The sequence below is a fragment of the Melozone crissalis genome, unplaced genomic scaffold (genome assembly GCF_028551555.1).
Source record: "Melozone crissalis strain CALT ecotype California unplaced genomic scaffold, PUWL_Pcris_2 ptg000002l_1, whole genome shotgun sequence".
NCBI lineage: Eukaryota > Metazoa > Chordata > Aves > Passeriformes > Passerellidae > Melozone > Melozone crissalis.
In genome coordinates, this window is record NW_026535780.1 from 27,720,926 (window position 1) to 27,741,316 (window position 20,391).

The following is a 20,391-nucleotide window of genomic DNA, read 5'->3' on the forward strand; positions in this document are numbered from 1 at the left end:
CTGTGGAAGGCATCTTTCTAGCCTGACAAGATGTGCGACCATTTTGTGGGCACCTGGAAGCTCCTTTCCAGTGAAAACTTTGAGGACTATATGAAAGAACTGGGTGAGAATTGCTATTTCAACTTCTTGTGTCTGGAACAGGGAAGGAATGCCAGTTTTGATCTTTACTCTTTACTTGCTTTTTCTGGCTGTGCTGTTTGTCAAGGGGGGTTTAATCCAGTATTTTGATCAGATAGTCTTAAACTGGAGAATTCGTCTGTTTCAAAAAGTGGTGTTAAAATCCTAAAAAGCAGAAAAACTTTACTTGATGGGAAAAATTTCAGGTAAGTCAAGTCTATGCATGCTTTATTAGTAGTTTTATAAATGGAAGTAAAACACATCACTGGATTATTTGGTGTGAATTTGCTTTTATCCTTGGACATGCAAATTGGTGTGATGCTAGAAAGCAGCAAGTTTCCTAATGTCTATGAGCAACACACCTAAACACCTTTAAAATGCTGCTGGATTAGGACACCAGTTAATTGCCATGGCTATTATATTGAATGAAACTCTGTAGCTAGCTCCAGTGGATATTAATAAAGACAATTGCATGGATTCATGTAGATACTTGCAAGATTTGATGTCTAACACTTTTCTCTAAAGGTGTAGACTTCTAACTTACAATTAAAATTGGGATTTAAAAGGTTTCAACATTGTGTTAGTATGGAGGAAGCAGGGGGTGACTTGCACTGATTCAATTACCACATGCCAAAAGCTGGGGGGTTATTTGCAGTTTAGGGGTAAAATACTTACTGTGACTTATCCTGACAGCTTTCAATGAGTGAGACTTGCACTCCTAATCTTTACTCCAGATTTTACTCAGGACATAGTACTTGCCAGCTATTTCTTAATCATTTCCTTACATTCAACCTACCCACTTGTAAATATAAAAAGCTTGGGGTTTTTTCCTTGTTTGTTTGTGTTGTTGCTTTTGTGGCTCAGAAACTGTTATATATTCCTGCTTATTTACATTTAGATACAATTAGCATACAATTTATTGTACAAGCTACTAAAATTATTCTGAACAGGTCTATGTGCAAATATCTGGCATTCATATATAATCTCAGTCTTCAAAATATTACTTTTACTGTTTTGACAATGACAGAGAATTTCCTTACAGCAACCCACCCAACTTGGTCTATAGCAGAACCAAGTAAGATTTTAGAAAAGAATTTCTCTAAAATAGAATTAGTAACACTCAGAAGACAATAGCAGAAAAATCACGGAGGGATTTTTTTTTCCAACATATAAGACAAAAAGATTGAGGAAAGATAAAAAATTCATAGTGCCCTATCTTATTTACAGGTGTGGGGTTTGCTACCAGGAAGATGGCTGGTGTGGCCAAGCCTAATGTAACTATCAGCATCAATGGTGATGTGATTACCATCAAAACAGAAAGTACCTTCAAAAACACAGAGATCTCTTTCAAGCTGGGTGAAGAGTTTGATGAGACCACAGCAGATGACAGAAAAACAAAGGTGAGTCCCAAAATGGCATTTTGCAAATACATCTCTCAGAAGGGTTGTGGGAGCAGCAGGGCAGAGCTGTGATTTTGAATCAGTGCAGAAATGCTGCCTCCACAGGTAAGACTGCTGAGGGTGCTTTGCGCTTTGTGCTGTTGGGACCTGAGAGTCTTCTCCTGAGACCAGAGCGCCCTGATGAAACAGCCACACTTTGTTTTTTCACTTTGGTAGAATGTCATAACCCTAGAGAATGGTGTGCTGAAGCAGGTGCAGAAGTGGGATGGAAAAGAGACTATCATAAAGAGAAAGGTGGTGGATGGGAACCTGGTGGTGGTAAGTTAATTTTTATTACTTAATCGCTGGATTCGGTGTGCAGAATTCATGTTTAGCTGATGTATGCCTTTGGATTCAAACACAGGGAGGGAAAGCATCTGAGAGGGCTCTGTGCACTTGGTGAGAAGTCTCTCTGATTGAGCCTAGAGCGTAGCTTAAAACTGAAAAGCTGTTAAACTTATGGAATGATATGAAGGTGCCTGTTCTCCATTGTCCTGTCTCCTTGTCTCCAGCAAGACATGGTTGGGACATGTAGGAAGAAAAACCCAACATCCTTATGAGGGAAACATATATTTCAGAACCTTTAAGTCCTGGAAGGTATAGAGGAAGCATTAGAAAAGCCCACATTAAATAAGTCCACTCTATGCTGATGCAAAATACTCCTGTTCATCCTCAGCAGAGGCTTAGAGCCCTCTGTGGGAATCCTGCTCTGCATCACCAACAACTGTGTTAATAATGTGATGTTAGAGCAAGGAAACGTGTCCAAGCTCTCTTGGTTGGTTTTACCTGGTCAGACTACTGTGCTTGACCTGGTGCCAGGAAGGCCCACATACAGTCTGGGGCTTCCCAGCTCTGCTCTACAGTTTTAGAAAACACACTTTGAAGAATCTGGGACAGGACTAAATCTATGTTCATAAAAGGCAGCTGAGATTGCTACATGCTGAAAAGCTATACACATACACAAAATTCCTGAACAGTTCTGCCCTCCCCTAAGGAAAAATAATATGTCCATAAATTCAATATTTAAATTCCTTTGGATAGAGACCAGAGGAGAAGAAATAGAAATAGTTTTTAATAACAACTTCATTAAGAAAGACTGAACAAACCAGAGTTTGATCTAACTGAAAAATAGATGAGGACAGAGCCTAACATGCAGAGGCTGACACTGGCAGCTGCAAGTCTGAAAGCTCTCTGTGTGCATGAGTTGTGCTCACGTGTGTGAAGACAACCACAGCTGCAAAAGGTGAAGGGAAAAAAGGTTAATGCCCAGCTCCAGGGACCAGTAAGCCTGCACAGAAGTCCTAGGAGCCTTCTGTAGAGATTTAAAAAAAAAATATTAGAAATCTCCCAGGGGTCAGTACAGCAATTCTTGAAAATTCTTTCACTCCTGTGCTTGTTTTCCCGTCTTCTGTTGCTGAAGCTCTCAAAACTGAGTTCCACTCTTTTAGCAATTGCCTTTAGAGGCAGAGAAATGCAATTTTTTCTTAAACTGGTTCCCAATAGATAAGTAATTCTCTACCTTCGGACTAACAAACATTTAGTAAGAGTTAAAAGCTTACTGAATTATCTTTTCTTTCCAGGAATGCACCATGAATAATGTTTCCTGCAAAAGAACCTATGAAAAAGCATGAAGAAGCCACCTTCACACAGGACTAATGCTTAAAGCTGGAGTAAAACAACTTAACCAAAGGAGAAAAGCCCCACAAATCTGTTTTAAAGAGAACTGTACTTTTTTCAGATATATCCCAAAGCAGTTACATGCATTTAATCTAATTTGTTGTGCCTATTCAATAAAATGTTCTGCTTTCTACAACATGTGGTTATGCTGGAGTTTGTCAGGGCTTGGGGGCCATGCAGTGTGGGAAGGGTGCTGGGCAGGAAAGCACCACATGAGAGGCACTGCCACTCTCAGCCATGTCACCCATCTCCCTGAGGAGAGAGCACCAGAGCCAGTCCAGGGAGTGGCACTTGTGTCACAGTGACAGATGGACCCTGAACACCCATCTGGGAGTGCTGTGGGGGCCTGCCCCTGCAAGGAGCCTGTGCTCAAGGCAATGGGGCTGCTCTGCTCAGCTTCCAGCAGAGCTGGTTCTTCCTGGGGCAGGGAGCAGGATCATCTGTGGATGCCCAGTTTTGGCTTCCAAACATGAGCAGGGTACCAGGCACCTCCTTTGTGCACAAATGCAGACAATTTTAAACCAGGAGACCATTTGAAGCAGCTTGATCTTATCCTTTTTTCACCTGATCTTATAGTTTCTTTACCTCAACTGTGAAATTATAGCAGCTAGAGCTTTCACCTGTGATTATTTTGTCAATGTGCCTGTCTTGACCATCTCATTTTGACCTAGGTAGGCTAAAAGCCTGTAATTAATAACCACAGCTTTAAAAATACTCAGGTTGACTAAAAGTCTGTACAAGTTTGTTGGTGGAACAGCCTCCTTTATTCCCTGCATGCATTTTCTACCAGCTCATTAGGCGTGATCAGTCTTGGGAACTTGAGCCTTTCCAGATGCAAAGCCCTTTGGTACACCATGTTTTTCAACTCTGCTTATGTCTGAACTGCCATCTTCTACTGCCCATAGGCCTGATGTCCTATTTCAAAACTTTGCATCTACAGAAGCCATGACTTCTACACCTGGGAGGGCTTAAATTGAGGACAAAAAAAAAATCAAGATTTCCAGAGAAAACCTGGACAATATGTGTAAAAGTGTGTGTCTTATCCACTAAATGGGGAAATGAGTGATTAAGAGCTCTGATCTAGAGTGATTTAGAGTGATTAAGATCTTTGAACCAAATTCCACATATTCCTGACATTCCCAAAGTCAGCTGTCAGAGGTGATGGCTGAGTCCCTACTGCTAGCAGCAGGGACCTCTCATACACTTGAACTTTCCACTGAATTACTCGGGTTGCTTCCAAGTTTTTGCACTATTTATACAACAGGATAGGGAAATGGAAGGACTTTTGCATTGTACATGAGCTGAGGAGTCATTTAAAAGCAATGCCAAAGACTATCAGTAAATTCTGCAGAAAGTGTTTAGATAACCATGAACAAACAACTCCTGTGTTTTAACCTTGTCTTCATTGCTTGAAGTCTCACCAGTTTAGAGAACAGCAGCTGCATATGGGATGGAAGAATGATTCAGAGTATATACATGTACAACTACATATATATGCACTCCATACTAAATCTACTTAGCACTTAACAAAACCAAAATTATTTATGACAGGTAAGATACAACTACACTTTAGTGGTAGAAAATCTGCACGAGAGCGATGGTTGTAAGAAGCAGAAACATTGATTTAAATAAACTACATATAGGCATTAAATATCAGCCCATAGTATTCTATCATCCACAGATTTGGAAATACTCTGTCAGAGGTAAAAGTTCCAATATTTCGATATTCATATAGCAGATTTTATTTTCCAGAAATCTTACATTCTGAATGCAGCCAGCAGTTACAATTGTAACATTCACAGCCTAACATTTCAGCAAAGGGTAATCTCTTCTAAAAGCATCACCCTTTATTTTCATACCTGGTGAATGACTTTGAACTTTGTGAATTAATCAAGACACTTAAAACTTCTATTTTTGGAAATTTCAATAAAGTGACATTCTGTCTATAAACCTGAACAGGGATAGCTTCATTAGGAAGTATTAGTGATGCTTTTCCTAGAATATGAACATGTTTGGAATTTAGTCTCTGAAGAAGGACAAAATTTATTGTCTGGAAACAGCAGCAGTCTAGGGACTGCTTGAATAAATGGAGGTGATTCCACTCTGTCAAGAAAAGGTGTGTGCTCGCAGACCCAGATGGGGGTAGGACACACATTTCTAAGGGCTAAAGTCAGATCAGTGTCTTGTCCTCACCTGCAGAGCAGCACAGGTCTCCCTCTCTCTCCTGTCATGCTGAACTATTGTCCAAAGGTCAGTAACCACCCCAGAGCATTCCTTTCTGCCAAAGAAGGATCCTACTAAACCCCTACAAACCCATGGACAGCACACTTGTCACAGCAGGCACCTTGGATGCTGCAAGGAGGAGATCTCTTCCCCTCTCCACATCCACTCACCACTCCTTTACAGGTTTCTTGGACAACAAAAGGGAAAGGTGACTCACACCCACAGATTATTGGCAATTCAGCAGAAAGATGAGGAAAGGCTTATTCTGATCATTGACTTATCAGTTGTTTTTCTCATTTTCTTTTAACTATTTATTTCCATTGGAAAGAGCTGGAAGGACTTTTGTGTCCTGGCCAGTCAAGCCCTGTGTGTGCAGTGCAGTCTGGACTTATTTCCCCAGCCCAGTTGTCTCAGTCTGTTTCTGTAGGATGCTCCAGCTAAGGGACAAGAAGCTCTTTGCACCCTCCAATGTAGCTGCAGGGAAAAGGGAGGCTGCTGGCCCCATGTTCAGGGTTGATCCTTCAGCTTCATAGAGTCAATGCTAAAACATCCTTGGTGTCCTCACAGCAAGTCCCTCTTTGACCTCTGTTCTCCCCTTCTATTTCTGTTTTCTTCATTGCTCCCCTGGGAATCTATTTAGACTTTCTGGGCCTTGGATTTGCCTAGATCATATTTCCTTTAAATAAATTCACATGTTTACTTTCTGTATTTCTTTAAATGGTATCATTATCTCTAATTAATCTCTGAATTCTTAGTTCTCTATTTTTATCAAGTTTTAGCTTTATCTCTTGTGCTTCTTCACAATCTGCAATTTCTATGTTTTAAATCCTGTTTTACATGAACTATAAGCAAAACAAGGGAATCAAGGCTATTCCCTATCATATGTACTCACAATCCTTGATGCTTTTTTCTGCTTTAAACTCCAAGAAAAGATTGGTTTCCACAATTATTTCTACTGAGACATAATTCCCTGCTCTTGTTCTTTCTAAACTGCAAGTCCTTTAAATGAAAGTACTGTTTTTTCTTGGTGACAAAGAGATAGATGGCAGTAATGTCAACATTGTTTGAGACTGCTTAAGACTGGGGTTTTGTCTGAATAAATAATTCTCTGTTACTTTTGTTCTTAAGGGTACTGGTACTGCAGTGTAGCTGTTCTATTCTGACTAATTTGCTCTTCTTGAATTTCTTTGGGCCTAATTTTACAACATCCCAATCATCTTTTATTCCCAAAGGCACCAGCCTTGTCTTGTTAAAGTGTCTCTATGTGGATAAGACAATTAAATAAAAGAACAAGGAATGCCTGAGGAGCAACGGTAGCATATTTTCATATTATTTCTTGAGCAATAATGGATAGTTTCATTTAGAAGTAGTTTTCTCATTTTCAGAGATGGGATAAAAGACCTAGCTATTCTTTATACAAAATGTGATATTATTCATCTCTGCTTTAGAGGAGCTTTGTGTGGACAACACCTTCAAAAACTGACATTTACTTACTTATTACAGGTACAGCATCTGCCTCCTATTGTGGGGGAGAAAGAGTTCTTTGCTGTGATTATATTTTTAATCACTCCAGACTTTTTCTCCTCACACTGAGCTGTCATTAGACCTGTGCAGCAAGGGAAGCTCTTTTCAGCTTCCCATGCTGATGTTATTATTGAAGGGTATAAACACATTTGGCATATATCACCAAAACATGTGACTGAAGACCTTCTTGTTTCCCACAACCACCATGTAAACCATAGACTACAACAATTTCACTCCTCAGACTCTATTATTTACCTGTTCCAGTGTGTTCCCCTTCTTCCTTATGACAGCTTTCAATCAGAACCTAGACCTCATCTTCCTTGGCACACCACCATTTCCATCTCATTCCTTCAACTCTAAACACAAGAAACTTGGTCCCACCACCTATAATCCCATTATCTCTGCCCTTAAAATGTAGATCTGAACAGTCTTCATAGGTTGCCATAACCCAGAAATTACAGTCATACAAAAAAGACAAACAGGTAGCTATTGTTCACCCAAGTTGGAAAGAAACCTCTAATCTTTGCATGTACCAAGCAATAATTTCCCCAGGAAGATGGTTTAGGAAGAGGAAGGACAGAATTACATCTGATGTGGTCTTGCACTAAATAGTTGAGGTGTCTTTAGTTACAAAGCTTTAAATTCCTGCCTGTCACATACACATGTGGTTTATGATTTCTTTGTGTCTGTTTTTTACTAACCGTTAGACAATAGTTCTAAATGTGGACTTAAAAAAAAAAAACACCAAACCAAAACAAAACAAAACAAAAATACACTTTTAAAGGCTGAAAGCTCTAATCTTTCAATCTTTCAATTTTAGCATGGCAGAAAATATTCTGGTGGTCCAGGTGTACACCAAGCTGAATATGAGCCAGGAACTGCATTGGCAGCAAAGGGTCCTGGGCTGCATTAGGAGTGTGTGAGGTTGAAGGAGATTTTCCTCCCCTTCTATTCTGCACTCAGCAGGCCACAGCTGGAATGCTGAGTCCAGATCAGGGCTCCCTGGTACAAACAGTACACGGACCCAAGGAGATTGTGACATTACTTCATGGAAGCAGGGAAACCTGAGGAAATCTGACAATAGTAGGACACATTTGAATGCAATGTGTTATATGATTCTGCTGGCTTAAATCTTCCCTTTACTTTATGACAGATTAACTACCCATGTGCAGAAAGAAAAAAGGAAACAGAGTGTGTCCCCTGTGAAGTCAGTAAAGCTTCTTGCCTCTCATGACGTGACTTTAAACTAAGAATAAGAACTTTAATGACTCAGCCTCTTTTCGTGCCGTCCACCTGTCAGGCACGAGACCTGATCTCCACTGATGCACTGCTCTTCTGAATATGCCAGGTTTTAAAAGGGAGCCAGCAAATATTGTCTGCTTCTTCTTCTTCTTGGGATCCTGTCTGGGATACGTGCAGGGAAGAACCCACAGCTTGGGATCATTTCTCTGATGCAAAGGAAGAAAACAGAACAGTAAAACTCAGTTCTGCCTTTAAATGATAAAAAATACAGACCTTTTCCAGGATGGACCATGAAAGTAAGAAAAACACCCAACAAACCACTTTGCACATCATCTTCTTGACCATTCCTTCGCACAAGCCACATGGCTTTGATTTATCTGACTAGCTCAGAGGTGACAATAGTGGTAACACTCTACAGCCTCCTGAGGAGGGGAAGTGGAGGGGAAGGTGCTGATCTCTTCTCCCTGCTATCCAGGGATAGGATGTATGGGAATGGTTCAAAGCTGTCTCAAGGGAGGTTCAGATCTGTCATTAGGAAGCACTTCTTTAGTGAGACACTGGTCATACACTGAAACAGGCTTCCTAGAGAGGTGGTCAAACTCCAGGCCTGTCAGTGTTTAAGAGTCATTTGGACAAGACTTAACAACATGCTGTAACTTTTGGTCAGCCCTGGCTTGGTCAGGCAGTAGGATGAGATGGTTGTTATAGATTTCTGTTCTCTATGGTGACTGCAGGACAATAGTACTGGGAGGACAGTGGGAGCTGGGTTTTGTAGGGAGGCAGTGCTCCTGTACTTGTCTCTGTGCTGCTGACTCCCCCCTGCAGTGTGCCCTGACCTGTCTGCAGGTGCAGTGGTAACATCCCATCCCATCCCATCCCATCCCCATCCCCCCTCCCCATCCCCCTCCCCATCCCCATCCCCATCCCATCCCATCCCATCCCATCCCATCCCATCCCATCCCCATTCCCCATCCCATCCCCATCCCCCATCCCATCCCATCCCATCCCATCCCCATCCCCATCCCCATCCCCATCCCCATCCCCATCCCATCCCATCCCCATCCCCATCCCCCATCCCCCATCCCCCTCCCCATCCCCATCCCATCCCATCCCATCCCATCCCCATCCCCCATCCCATCCCCATCCCCCATCCCATCCCATCCCATCCCATCCCATCCCCATCCCCATCCCCATCCCATCCCCATCCCAATCCCCATCCCCATCCCCATCCCATCCCCATCCCCATCCCCATCCCCATCCCCATCCCCATCCCATCCCCGTCCCCATCCCCATCCCCATCCCCATCCCCATCCCCATCCCCATCCCATCCCCGTCCCCATCCCCATCCCCATCCCCATCCCCATCACCATCCCCATCCCATCCCCATCCCCATCCCCATCCCCATCCCGTCCATCCCCATCCCCATCCCCCATCCCATCCCCATCCCCATCCCTATCCCCATCCTCATCCCCATCCCCATCCCCATCCCCATCCCCATCCCCATCCCCATCCCCCATCCCATCCCCATCCCTATCCCCATCCCCATCCCCATCCCATCCCATCCCCATCCCATCCCCATCTCCATCCCATCCCCATCCCCATCCCATCTCCATCCCATCCCATCCCATCTCATCCCATCCCATCCCCATCCCAGGCACTCCCCCTGTCCTGGTGTGCCCAGTGAAGGGAGCCAAGGCAGCGTCACCCAGAGCCCTGCTGCTGGCACGGCTGCCCTGGACAAGGTGCACATTGTCTCACCCTGGCACTGCCTCCCCTATTGGCCAACCCCCTCTGCCACGGGCACGGGACCTCTTTAAAGGGAGACCACTAAACCTCCCTGGGGCACACAACCTCTGACTGCCACCAAGAGCTGCTGTGGCCACTGCCTCTCTCTGCAGGAGCAGCGCCTCACAAAGCCTGAACGATGTGTAACCGATTTGTGGGAACCTGGAAACTCATCTCCAGTGAAAACTTTGATGACTATATGAAAGAATTGGGTGAGAAATGTTCTGGGTTTGTTTGTTTGTTTGTTTTTGTTTTCCTTTTTGTTAGCAAGTTTTTTGTTAGTAAGTTAGTTAGCTAGTAAGTTTGGGAAGGCTCTGCTCATGGATGCTACCTTCTTTCTTGCAAAAAAAAGCCCTTAATTACTCTTCTAACATAATTTAATGCCTTTCTTTAGCATCCAAATTGAAAAATGTAGGTGATGAATTACTATTATAAATTTACTTCTGCCTAACTGATATGAATCAATTTAATAAGTTTTTCTGTCATGAGAGTAATCTATGGGGATACAGATTTTTTTTGTTTCCTCTTGATTGCACTATTAAACTTGTGACTTATGATAATTCACAATATATAATGGAGCTGATGTCTCATGACACTGTAGTTTCAGACATCTAAATACTGTGAATGAATCTATCTGTTACTGAAGAATGCCAGGAACGTAACAAATTAAGCATTGTTTTTCATTTTAATGCTGGCTTCATTCCTGTGTGCCAAGTGCATAGACAGTCAGCTACTGCATTGCTTTTGCTGTATAAATGATTCACTGATTCCCTTTATTTGAAATGTTAGACTGAATAACAAAAGAATTGCAGTTAATTAATTAGCCAGGGCAAATGTGGGAGGAAAGTCCAGCTGCAGATATTTTTCTGAACCTCTGAACAGAATTGCTTAGTATGGAATAATTATTGCAAATAGTTTTATACTTTGTAGATAACTATACCCTTTTTTACAGATCTTTTAATTTGAGCATGGCATAGCATTAACATGGCACTAACTGCAGCTATCCCTTTTCTGCCCTTATGAAGCAGTGATACATCACCAGTATCACTGGTGGCTTCATTCCTACTTGCCCCAAACCTCACAGCCTGTAGGCAATGAACTGGACTGGAGAGGATTAGGCAACACAAAAGGTTTTTGGCATGGGTTGTTCCTGGAAGCTCTTTGCAGCTCTCAGCCTTTATACCTCCATGTTTTTTATATTTCATACTTGTACTTTTCACCGAGGTTTAGATGCAAGGATCCTTAAAGGATGTTAATAACAACTTAGGAATTACCCAGTCTTCAGTATATTTTAATGAATAAGCACCAGCATATTGGCAATTCAGTGCCCAGTTTCTTCCTTGCAGCTATTAACAAAGGTACAAATTCTCAGATTTGTCAAGGATTTTTTTAAAAGGATTTTTACAATTTTTTTTTGAGAACCAGACTTCCTATTAATTTTTCTACTTATTCTATCTATATTAAATTGATGCAGATTTGTAACCAACCGTGTTTCTTCTTAGTTAATTGTGCACAGCTCTATAATTGTGTATATCTTTACTTCCTGCTGCACTCTTACCAGCTGGGGCTGCCTCAGCCCCTGAACACTGAGATTTCCATTCCTACCTCTGTCTCAGTAGTGTCTCATCTAAAGAATGAGTGTTTCATCTAAATCAGGCATTGAAGTATTCAAGAAGAAACTCTTCCTTATTCTTCCACTGAAGAATAATGAGAGGATACTGAATTTCTTACTTCTAAAATATAATTATTTTTGTTGTTTCTGATTTCCAGGAGTGGGCTTAGCTGCCCGGAAACTAGGTGGCCTGGCAAGGCCTGATGTGATCATCAGTATGAAAGGGGACATAGTCACCATCAGAACTGAAAGCACCTTCAAAAACACAGCCATCTCCTTCAAACTGGGCCAGCAGTTTGATGAAACAACAGCAGATGACCGGAAAGTCAAGGTAAGGGGGCTGATGAACTCTGAGCGGTCTGAACATCTCATAGAACACCAGGGGAAATTTTACCTACTCCCTTAGTGCACCTTGAGTTTTCCAAAGTATTGAAATAAAGCACTGAAAGAAGACACAGTATAGTGCTGAATATAATGTTACTGAGCATGCCATTATGCTCAAGTGCATATCTTGCTGAACGCAAGGTGAATTGCTACTCTAAACTGCAAAGCTCAGTCTGCAGTCTGAAACTCTTCTCTTGGAATTTGCAGAGTGTTGTAACCTTGGAGAAAGGGTCATTGGTGCAAGTGCAGAAGTGGAATGGCAAAGAGACCACGATAAAGAGAAGACTTGTTGACGGGAAGATGGTGGTGGTAAGTTCACGTTCTTGTATGCTGCTAAAGGTCAGAAGGATACAGCCTTCAGCACATTTCTGTGTAAACAGACTATCAATTTTGGCTTACTCTTTGAATGATGAAACAAATTAAAGGAGAGAAAAATGGAACCAAGCTTAGAAAACAGCTGGAAAGAAATAAATGTTGTTGCATACAGCAACTTGTCTTTAAAGTCACCATATTGGCAGAGCTGCCATAAGTTGACAGCATACTTACCACTGTCAATATTATTGTTCTTAAAAGGAATAAGGTTTTAAAATAACAGAAACCTGTGAAATGGAAACAAAAGTTTACAAGCAGGGTACTGCTGTCCCTGAAACAGCTCGTTCCTTTTCACTACTTTGGCCAAGCCAGAGAGATAAAACTCCTAGCTGCAAGGGTCACTATTAAAATTAAGATTTCACTTTGTTCATTAAAGTTTTTTAATATTGGAGACAAACTAATTTTAGCAACTTGTTTGAAGTCAGCAGCATTACACTTTTACATGTTAGCTTGTTCTGACTGTCTTTTGTTATAAGTTCTCATACACAGAATCATAGGATGGTTTGGGTTGAAAGGAACCTTAGAGCTCATCTAGTTCCAACCCACTGTCACGAACAAGAACAGCTTTCACTAGACCAGGTTACCCAAAGCCCCATCCAGTCTGATCTTGAATGTTTCCAGGGATGAGGCATCCAAAAATTCTCTGGGTAACCTGTTCCTGTGCCTCACTACCCTCACGGTAAAGAATTTCTTCCTAGTATCTAATCCAAACCTCCCCTCTCTCAGTTTAAAGCCATTCCCCCTTGTCCTGCCATTGCACAGCCCTGTAAAAAGTCCATCTCCAGCTCTCTCAAAATCCCCCTTTATGTAGGAAGGTTGATTTGGTTTTGCATCTCCGCATGGCTGCATTTTTTTGTAAGATTTTCCAATTATTAAACCCTCTTCATGAAGCAGAGAGGTAAAAGTGCCTCCTCTGTCAGCGTCCTGCTGCCTGCCCCTTGCCTCAGAGAGGGCTGTGGAGGACTCCTCCTCCTTTGCAGACCAAGGAAGTATTTTTTTAACATCCTGCTGCCTTTGTCGCATGCATCCTGTGACTGAGAGTCAACAGCAGCCACTGAAGGCTGAGGATGAGAGGGGTGAGAGGGTCAAGAGAAATATTTTGTGACTCAGAGGAGCAAAGATTTTTTGGGCCTGTAGCCTGACCTTTGAGATACCCAGGCTACTTCTGCTTCTACACAAAAAAAAACATTACTACTTTGAAAATTTGAAAGCATTGGTGGGCCATGATATAAAAACTAGGTGAGGCTAACATTTCTGACAAGCTAGCAATAATACCAAGGAAAGTAAATTTGTTTGTGGAAGCTAAGCCTAATTTTGCAATCTTTTTGTCATTAAATGCCACTTATGAAGTTTAAAGCTGTTAAAATAGAAACAGCTCTATTTGCAGTGTAAAAATAGCTTTGCTGTTTGCTCTAAAAACATGACATCTGGATTTTCATTGACTTCAGACGTTACTGCAGCAGACACAACTGCTGTCAGCAAAAGGTTTATATTAATATTTTCCTTTATGCCTTAGGAATATGCCATGAAAGGGGTTGTCTGCACCAGAGTTTATGAAAGAGTGTGAAGAAGTTCCCTCTCTGCACCGGACCAGAACTGGCTCTAAAACCTCGGCTTAGTTCAGTGACCAAAGCCGCATGCACTGTGCTTCTTTATTTTATTTTATTTTATTTTATTTTATTTTATTTTATTTTATTTTATTTCCTTATATCAGGAAAATTACTACACCATAATTTGGTATTTCAGAGCCATAGTGTAACTAATCCAAAATATTGTGGTGATCCAATAAAAGCTTCTCAACACAGAAAATAGTGTTTGGCTCCACATGAATGATTGGTGTTTACTTCATGACTGGTGCTATCTTTTCTGTTGATGGTGTCTGTACAAAGATCAGACTATTTCTTTGTAAAACAGTGAAACACAAGTAATCCGTATCTGAGAGAGGGCTAACACTGCTTCTTTGGTTTGTGTAAAAAAAAAAATCTCCTGGACTCAATATTCTTTACCCACAAAAGATTTTATTGCTGAATATCTCTTACAGGGAAAATTATCTTTACCACCAGAATTTTTGACATTCAGTATGATATGTCATTGTAGCCTTATAGTCTTAGCACATCATTGTTTCATACTAATCTCAAGAAGCTTATATTTCTTTTAGTACCAGGATTTATATGCTGCCATTTATTTAGAAGAAAACAGATACTGGAGGGAAAAAAATTGGAATGCATTCCATATTTGTCTGCCAAAAGAGCAGATAAACCCGTGAAACAAAGTGTGGAGCAGGTGTGAATGAACTCCAGAAGCCCTAAGGCTAGAGGGCTTCATTTATAAAGTGCTCAGCAATCAAGCCTACTTCCAGCACAGTATTTAAATGTATGCTCAACATTAAGCACACAGAGGAGTTGCACTGGGTAGCGTTTTCTGTCAAGCCTAACTGAGTAGCTACTATTCATTCCTTCCACTGCACTTACTCTGCTTTTATTTAAGGGGAAAAAAAAAAAAACAAAAACAGAAAAAGCAAACCTAAACTTCTGGAAATCTATTTAACCAAAAAGCACTGTGGCAGGTATTAATATTTGCCTCGACTGGCCAGTGGTCAGTATCAATGCCACATTCACACTAAACACATTTCATCCTGTGTCTCGGCCTCTGTGCCATCACTCAGAGCTCCCACCTCCTCAGTGGGGTTAAAGCAACTGTGAGAGGCTCATGTGTTTATCTTGGCTCATTAAGAGCAGCAGAGCTGATATGAACCTTTGCCTACTGGTTTTACAGGCAAGAGCACAAGTGCTCAAGGTTAAGACAGATCCTGAACATCAGAATCCAAACTGGTTTAGCCAAGCAGAGAGTGAGGAGATGGATATCATATGCAAATGAAAGATATAAAGGTCATCTTTCTTCTCTACCCACCACTGGAAAAGCCAGAATCTGGGCCCAGGTTTGGGTACATTTTTATGTAGATGCAGTCTAACTGCAGGCAGCTGCCAGAGGGCAAACAGGATGAATCCTAGAAAATACAAGCAGTGAGAGAAAGCTGTGGGGTTTAGGGACAGCAGTTTTAAGGAAAAATTTATCCTGGTCTCTAACATTGATGAAGGGACAAATGCCCCATCTTTAACCTCACAATTAAAACTCACCCCTATAAGTGTAAGAGTTTCTGTGACTCCAAGTCCTCAACAATTGTAACAAGGAATGGAGGCAGAATGATGCCTCATGTATCATCTTTTGCAAACAGAATGTAATCATGTATTTTGAGTGAAGATATTTTACCAGGCTTCCATAAGAACAGGCATACAGTGTAAACTCTCATTATACATGGCCCTCCAGATTATTCTCCTAGTGTCTTAACAGAGAGCCAGAGACATTTCTTACAGATCAGAATCTGCCTGAAATGGACTTGTGAATCTGGATTTCTGCTCTGCAGTTTCTTCATTCCCTTCCCTTGCAGTCTAACACAGTCCCAGTGAGGCTGCTGGAGCTGCTCACCCAGCCTGGCTCTTGGAAGCTGGAACTTTTCCAGAGCCTTTTAAGCAGAGTTCACCTCCCAGCCCTGAGCCACAGGCAAGGGAGAAGGTACTGCAGCAAACAAGCTCTGTATTTCCTTGGTTTTTCCTGATGCAACCTGTAAATTCTTCTTAAGTTAAATGCAAAATCTCCTCTCCAATAGGTATTAGTTTTCAGCTTTCTATTTCCTTAGGCAAAGGAAATAAATGTTTACTTCGGTACAAACTACTGGATCTGGAAATAGTAACAGAATAAAAACAAAGGACTTCTCATCTACTCTTCATTTATTTATTTACTGTCGTCTCTGTTTCTGTGACATAATCCATCTTTCTCTTCCTCTTCTAAAGAAAACTTCAGTTGCAGTTATTTTTCCAGAGATTGGGAATTAAAATAATGATAGCTAAATTCCTACCTAAATACAGATATGCTGTTTAGGAGCCTACTATTTGGCACTTTCACTCTATACAAAGGTCACACAAAAATGTCATGAGAGCTGGAGACTTTCCAGAACAGGATAAGTGCAGCAGCACTGATAGTGTTGAAGGCTAAAACAAAAGGGCAGGTGGTACAAATCAGCATAGAAACTGAGCACTTTGGGCTACTGCTGTCTGTAAAGCAATCTTTGGGGTCTCCAGGAGAATTTAGGGGAAATATGAACTTTTGAATCTCAAGGTCTTCTTCACGTCTTACTATAAATTAGTTTTTCTTCTTTCTTAAACTTTTTATACAGGCCAGATACTTCTGGAATGACCATCTAGGCTGAGGTACGATGTCTGTGACTCGAAATGTACTTTCACATTGACAAACAATCCATTTGCTATTTTCCTAGCTTGCGTATGGGCCTAGCCTAGAAATATTGGCAATGTGATGCTGTGCATAAATAGCATTATTTAAAGCTATCAGCTTCATCAGGCACCCACTCCAGGCAATGAAGTCCTGGCTCAGTTGAAAACACCACACTCAGATTGCTCTCCCACTGGTCACTCTTTGTGTAAGTTTGTTAACGCTCTGTCTCACCACTGTTTTCCTGCATCTCCTGAAGTGGTGGAAATTGCCTGCATGGGGTACTCATCCTCCAGTTGCTGCAGGTCTGGCACCATTCCCTGCCTCTGCCCTCTCTGACATCTGCTGGGGAAGGAGAAGAAAGCTGTCACAGCAAGAGCCCCTCTCAGCCCCTGTGCTCCCATGGGGAGCCCTGAAATAAAATGAAAGACACATCTGGACTCCATGTACCAAAGCTGTTTCCTTGGACTGAGCAGAATGTGGCAATTTGTGATAGAAAACATCTCCTGGTGATGTATAGCTAAACCTGGAATACTGGACCCTGCATCCCAGTCTTTTCCACATGGAGTGGAGCAGAGAATATAGGCTCTCCTGCAGCTTTCAACTTCTCTTGTCCATCTCTTTGAAGTTCATTTTGGGAGCAACTGTATTCCTGTAAAGTGAATTCACACACATCCAGGTGCTCAACGTTCAGACCTGCTGTTGTTTCACACAGAAACCTTGTCACCTGCTGGGACAGTGTGACTGGACAGTGAGTGTGTGGCTGGGCAGCCCTAGAAACAGCAAAGATTTGGGGAGGGGAATGGGGCTGTGCTATTAAAGCAATTGTGCTGCATAAGAAGTCCTCGCTGCTTACAGCATTTTTTCCAAGAAGCAACTGTGTTATGCTGCTAAACACTGTGCTGTTTATAAATTGCTCAACTGTGCCTTTTAAGACATTGCTACCTTGCCTAATTTTCATTTTGGATTAAAGATGTTCTGTTGCTTTCAGGAATACAAGGGAGTGAAAGGTTAGTGCTGAAGGGATAATCACTCAGAAACAAATAGGCTGATACCATGAAAAAATTGCCTTCAGAAATCCTGGAATTTAGATGTAATCAAGGTCTTTGTTAGGGAGGCAATTAGAGCATATCCTCGCCATTTCAATGAAAAATGTTGTGGTTGGATATTGGCCATCTGCTGCAGATGAGAAACACAAGAAAATGTTATTTGGATTAAAGGGCACAACAACATTGAGAATAATATTGTGCCTGAGATACTACAGAGAGGGAAAGCTGTGTTAGACAGCATTCATGCAGGATTTTCAAAGGAAAGTTTGCTTTTTTTTACCTTTCAAGAAGAAAATCAACGTTTAAACATACTTTCCTCAGATGTTATGAAAAATTTTAAAACTAAAATTAGAAGAAATGCAATCATTCAGGGATTAGGAATAGGAAGGGTGGGGTGAAAGCATTACAACTGGATTTGTTTCCAGTTTCTCAGTGAAGAATTAATAAAAATATTTTAAAATCTTTTTTATATTTGCTATAATGTGATCACCAGTATTAATCATACTATTTGTGAGAAGATGAGGGAGGAAGAAAGGGTTTTCTATTTAATTCAAACTAAACATGGTCCATGTCACACTCCCTTGGGGATAAGAATTCCTACAAGAGGTACCTGTGCCAGCAATGGGCTCAAAACCACTGCAAGGATCCATCTTGCCTTTCAAGCCCATAGATGAGGTGTCACAACTAAAGCTGCATCAGGAGACACTTACAGAGAAGCTGTGGGACATGCCTGCTTCAAGCTTGACAGAACTTAGGGTTGCTTTGGAAATCTGTGAACATAATTACGGGAAAGGGGAGGTATGTAATGTGTCTAGCTACTGTACAATACTCATACCTGCCAAAAACAGTCTCATTCATCTCAGATCCTAGTATGAATTTCCCAAGCTAAAAAATCTTTAAGTTTTACTTGGAAACTCTGCACATTTGATATGAAAAAATCTGCAGGACAGTGAAGGTAGGGCCCTCACTCTTCTTGTATCATCTCCTAGCAGATGTTTGTAGCTTTCCATGGCATTGTGTCACCTTCTTGTATCTTGTACCATACTGCATGCAGAGTTTTATAGCCTACTGAGTCCTACAGATCTGTAGGGGTAAATGCATTGTAATTCCTCTATAAGCCTCCTCTCCACATGAACAATGGGGAAAAAAAAGACTGAAAAGCAATTTGAGACTGTAAGATGCAACATTCAAGGCCCCTAATTACTCAGTCATCACAAATGTTTTAATTGCATTTAACAAGAGATAGAGCAGTTAGATTATGAAAGGTTAGGTGCATAAATGTCTGTGCTTTCCAGATAGGAACTGAGCCCTCTGGCCAGGAGCACAGGAACCAAGGTTAAGACTCTCCCTGGTGCTTCCTTTTTTCTGGGGATTTTGGTGTAATCAAGAAGCATCATAACAGTTTATCCTGGCTCTGACTCCAGTTGGACAGAGAGCATGTTGTGAAATACAGGCACAATCACTATGGTCTAAGTTAATGACTTCAGAAAAGTAGTGTTGAAGAAGAAAATATTTTTAAACCATGGGGGCCTATTTGGATAAGGCATTTCAAACCTATCTCATTTTCCTCTCACAGGATGACAAGTCCTGTGGATGGAAGAACAGTAGTAGTCACCTCTGCTGACTTCTGAAATGTAACAATATGATAAAAGCTATCAGCCTACAAGAAGGTCTACAAGAACATTGGAGAGGGACTTTTTGCAAGGGCATGTAGTGAGAGGACAAAGGGACATGGCCTTAAAATAAGAGGACAGGTTTAGATGGAACATAATGAAATTCTTTACTGCGGGGGTGGTGAGGCACTGGGACAGGTTGCCCAGAGAAGCTGTGGATGCCCCATCCCTGGAAGTGTTCAAGGCCAGGTTGGATGGGGCTTTGGGCAACCTGGTCTATTGAAAGGTGTCCTTGCCCATGGCAGGGAGGGTGGAACTGGATGATCTGCAGGGTCTCTTCAAAACCAAACCATTCTATGATTCTCAGGTCTGGTAAGGCTGTCCAAAATGAATGGATTGATGCAGACAATTCAGAGAAAAGCAATGAGGCCCAACAAACATTCTTTAAATGGAAAAGTGAAATTACTAGGGAGAAGGGATTCAGGGAAGTGAGACTGGTCAAAGGCACAGAAGGCTTGTATTGACACACCAAATTCCTTGGATAGGTAAGATGTGCGATAAATGTAGATCTACACATGCATAGAACTATATATTCATACACATGGTTTAGTCACATCCAGGGATACAGAACCAAGCTCCTGTTCTCCACCTCTGAAATTGTCATGGAGTCAAAGCAGCAGAGCTAACTCACCTCTGCAGCACCTGCTGTGAGAGTCATCATTCAGTGCACCTTTCCTCAGCTTCACAAGTACATGTTCTCACAGGGCAACAGCTGCAGTACACGAAGAAGAGGCAATTTGAGCAAGAACTACAGCAAAAGAGTAGAATACTCCAAGCACAAACAACATGCCTGATTTTATTCTACTACTTGCATTTTCTATCTGATTGGGCATAAAAAATAGGAGATTGAAGTTACTTGTACCTGAAACATATTGGCAACAAGTTATTTCATTTGTCCAAGATATACAAGCAGCTGGAAGTTAGATAGTTCGAGAGGAAAGAAAAAAAAAGAAGAGAGAGAGGAAAAAAAATAAAATTACCTAAAACCCCTTAAATCTCTCATTGTT

General features: G+C 41.5%; 2 protein-coding genes across 2 annotated transcripts; both read left to right on the forward strand.

Annotated features, from left to right (window-relative positions):
* The first annotated feature begins 30 nt into the window (after window positions 1-30).
* LOC128944000 (fatty acid-binding protein, adipocyte) lies at window positions 31-3,277 on the forward strand. Its single transcript, XM_054287101.1, has 4 exons — window positions 31-103; window positions 1,345-1,517; window positions 1,734-1,835; window positions 3,137-3,277. The coding sequence occupies exons 1-4, from the start codon at window positions 31-33 to the stop codon at window positions 3,185-3,187; spliced, it is 399 nt and encodes a 132-aa protein (XP_054143076.1). The 3' UTR covers window positions 3,188-3,277.
* A 6,810-nt stretch (window positions 3,278-10,087) lies between these two features.
* On the forward strand, window positions 10,088-14,017 carry LOC128943942 (myelin P2 protein-like). Its single transcript, XM_054286971.1, has 4 exons — window positions 10,088-10,219; window positions 11,778-11,950; window positions 12,211-12,312; window positions 13,892-14,017. Exons 1-4 carry the CDS (start codon window positions 10,147-10,149, stop codon window positions 13,940-13,942), a joined length of 399 nt encoding a protein of 132 aa, XP_054142946.1. The 5' UTR covers window positions 10,088-10,146; the 3' UTR covers window positions 13,943-14,017.
* The last annotated feature ends 6,374 nt before the right edge of the window (window positions 14,018-20,391 follow it).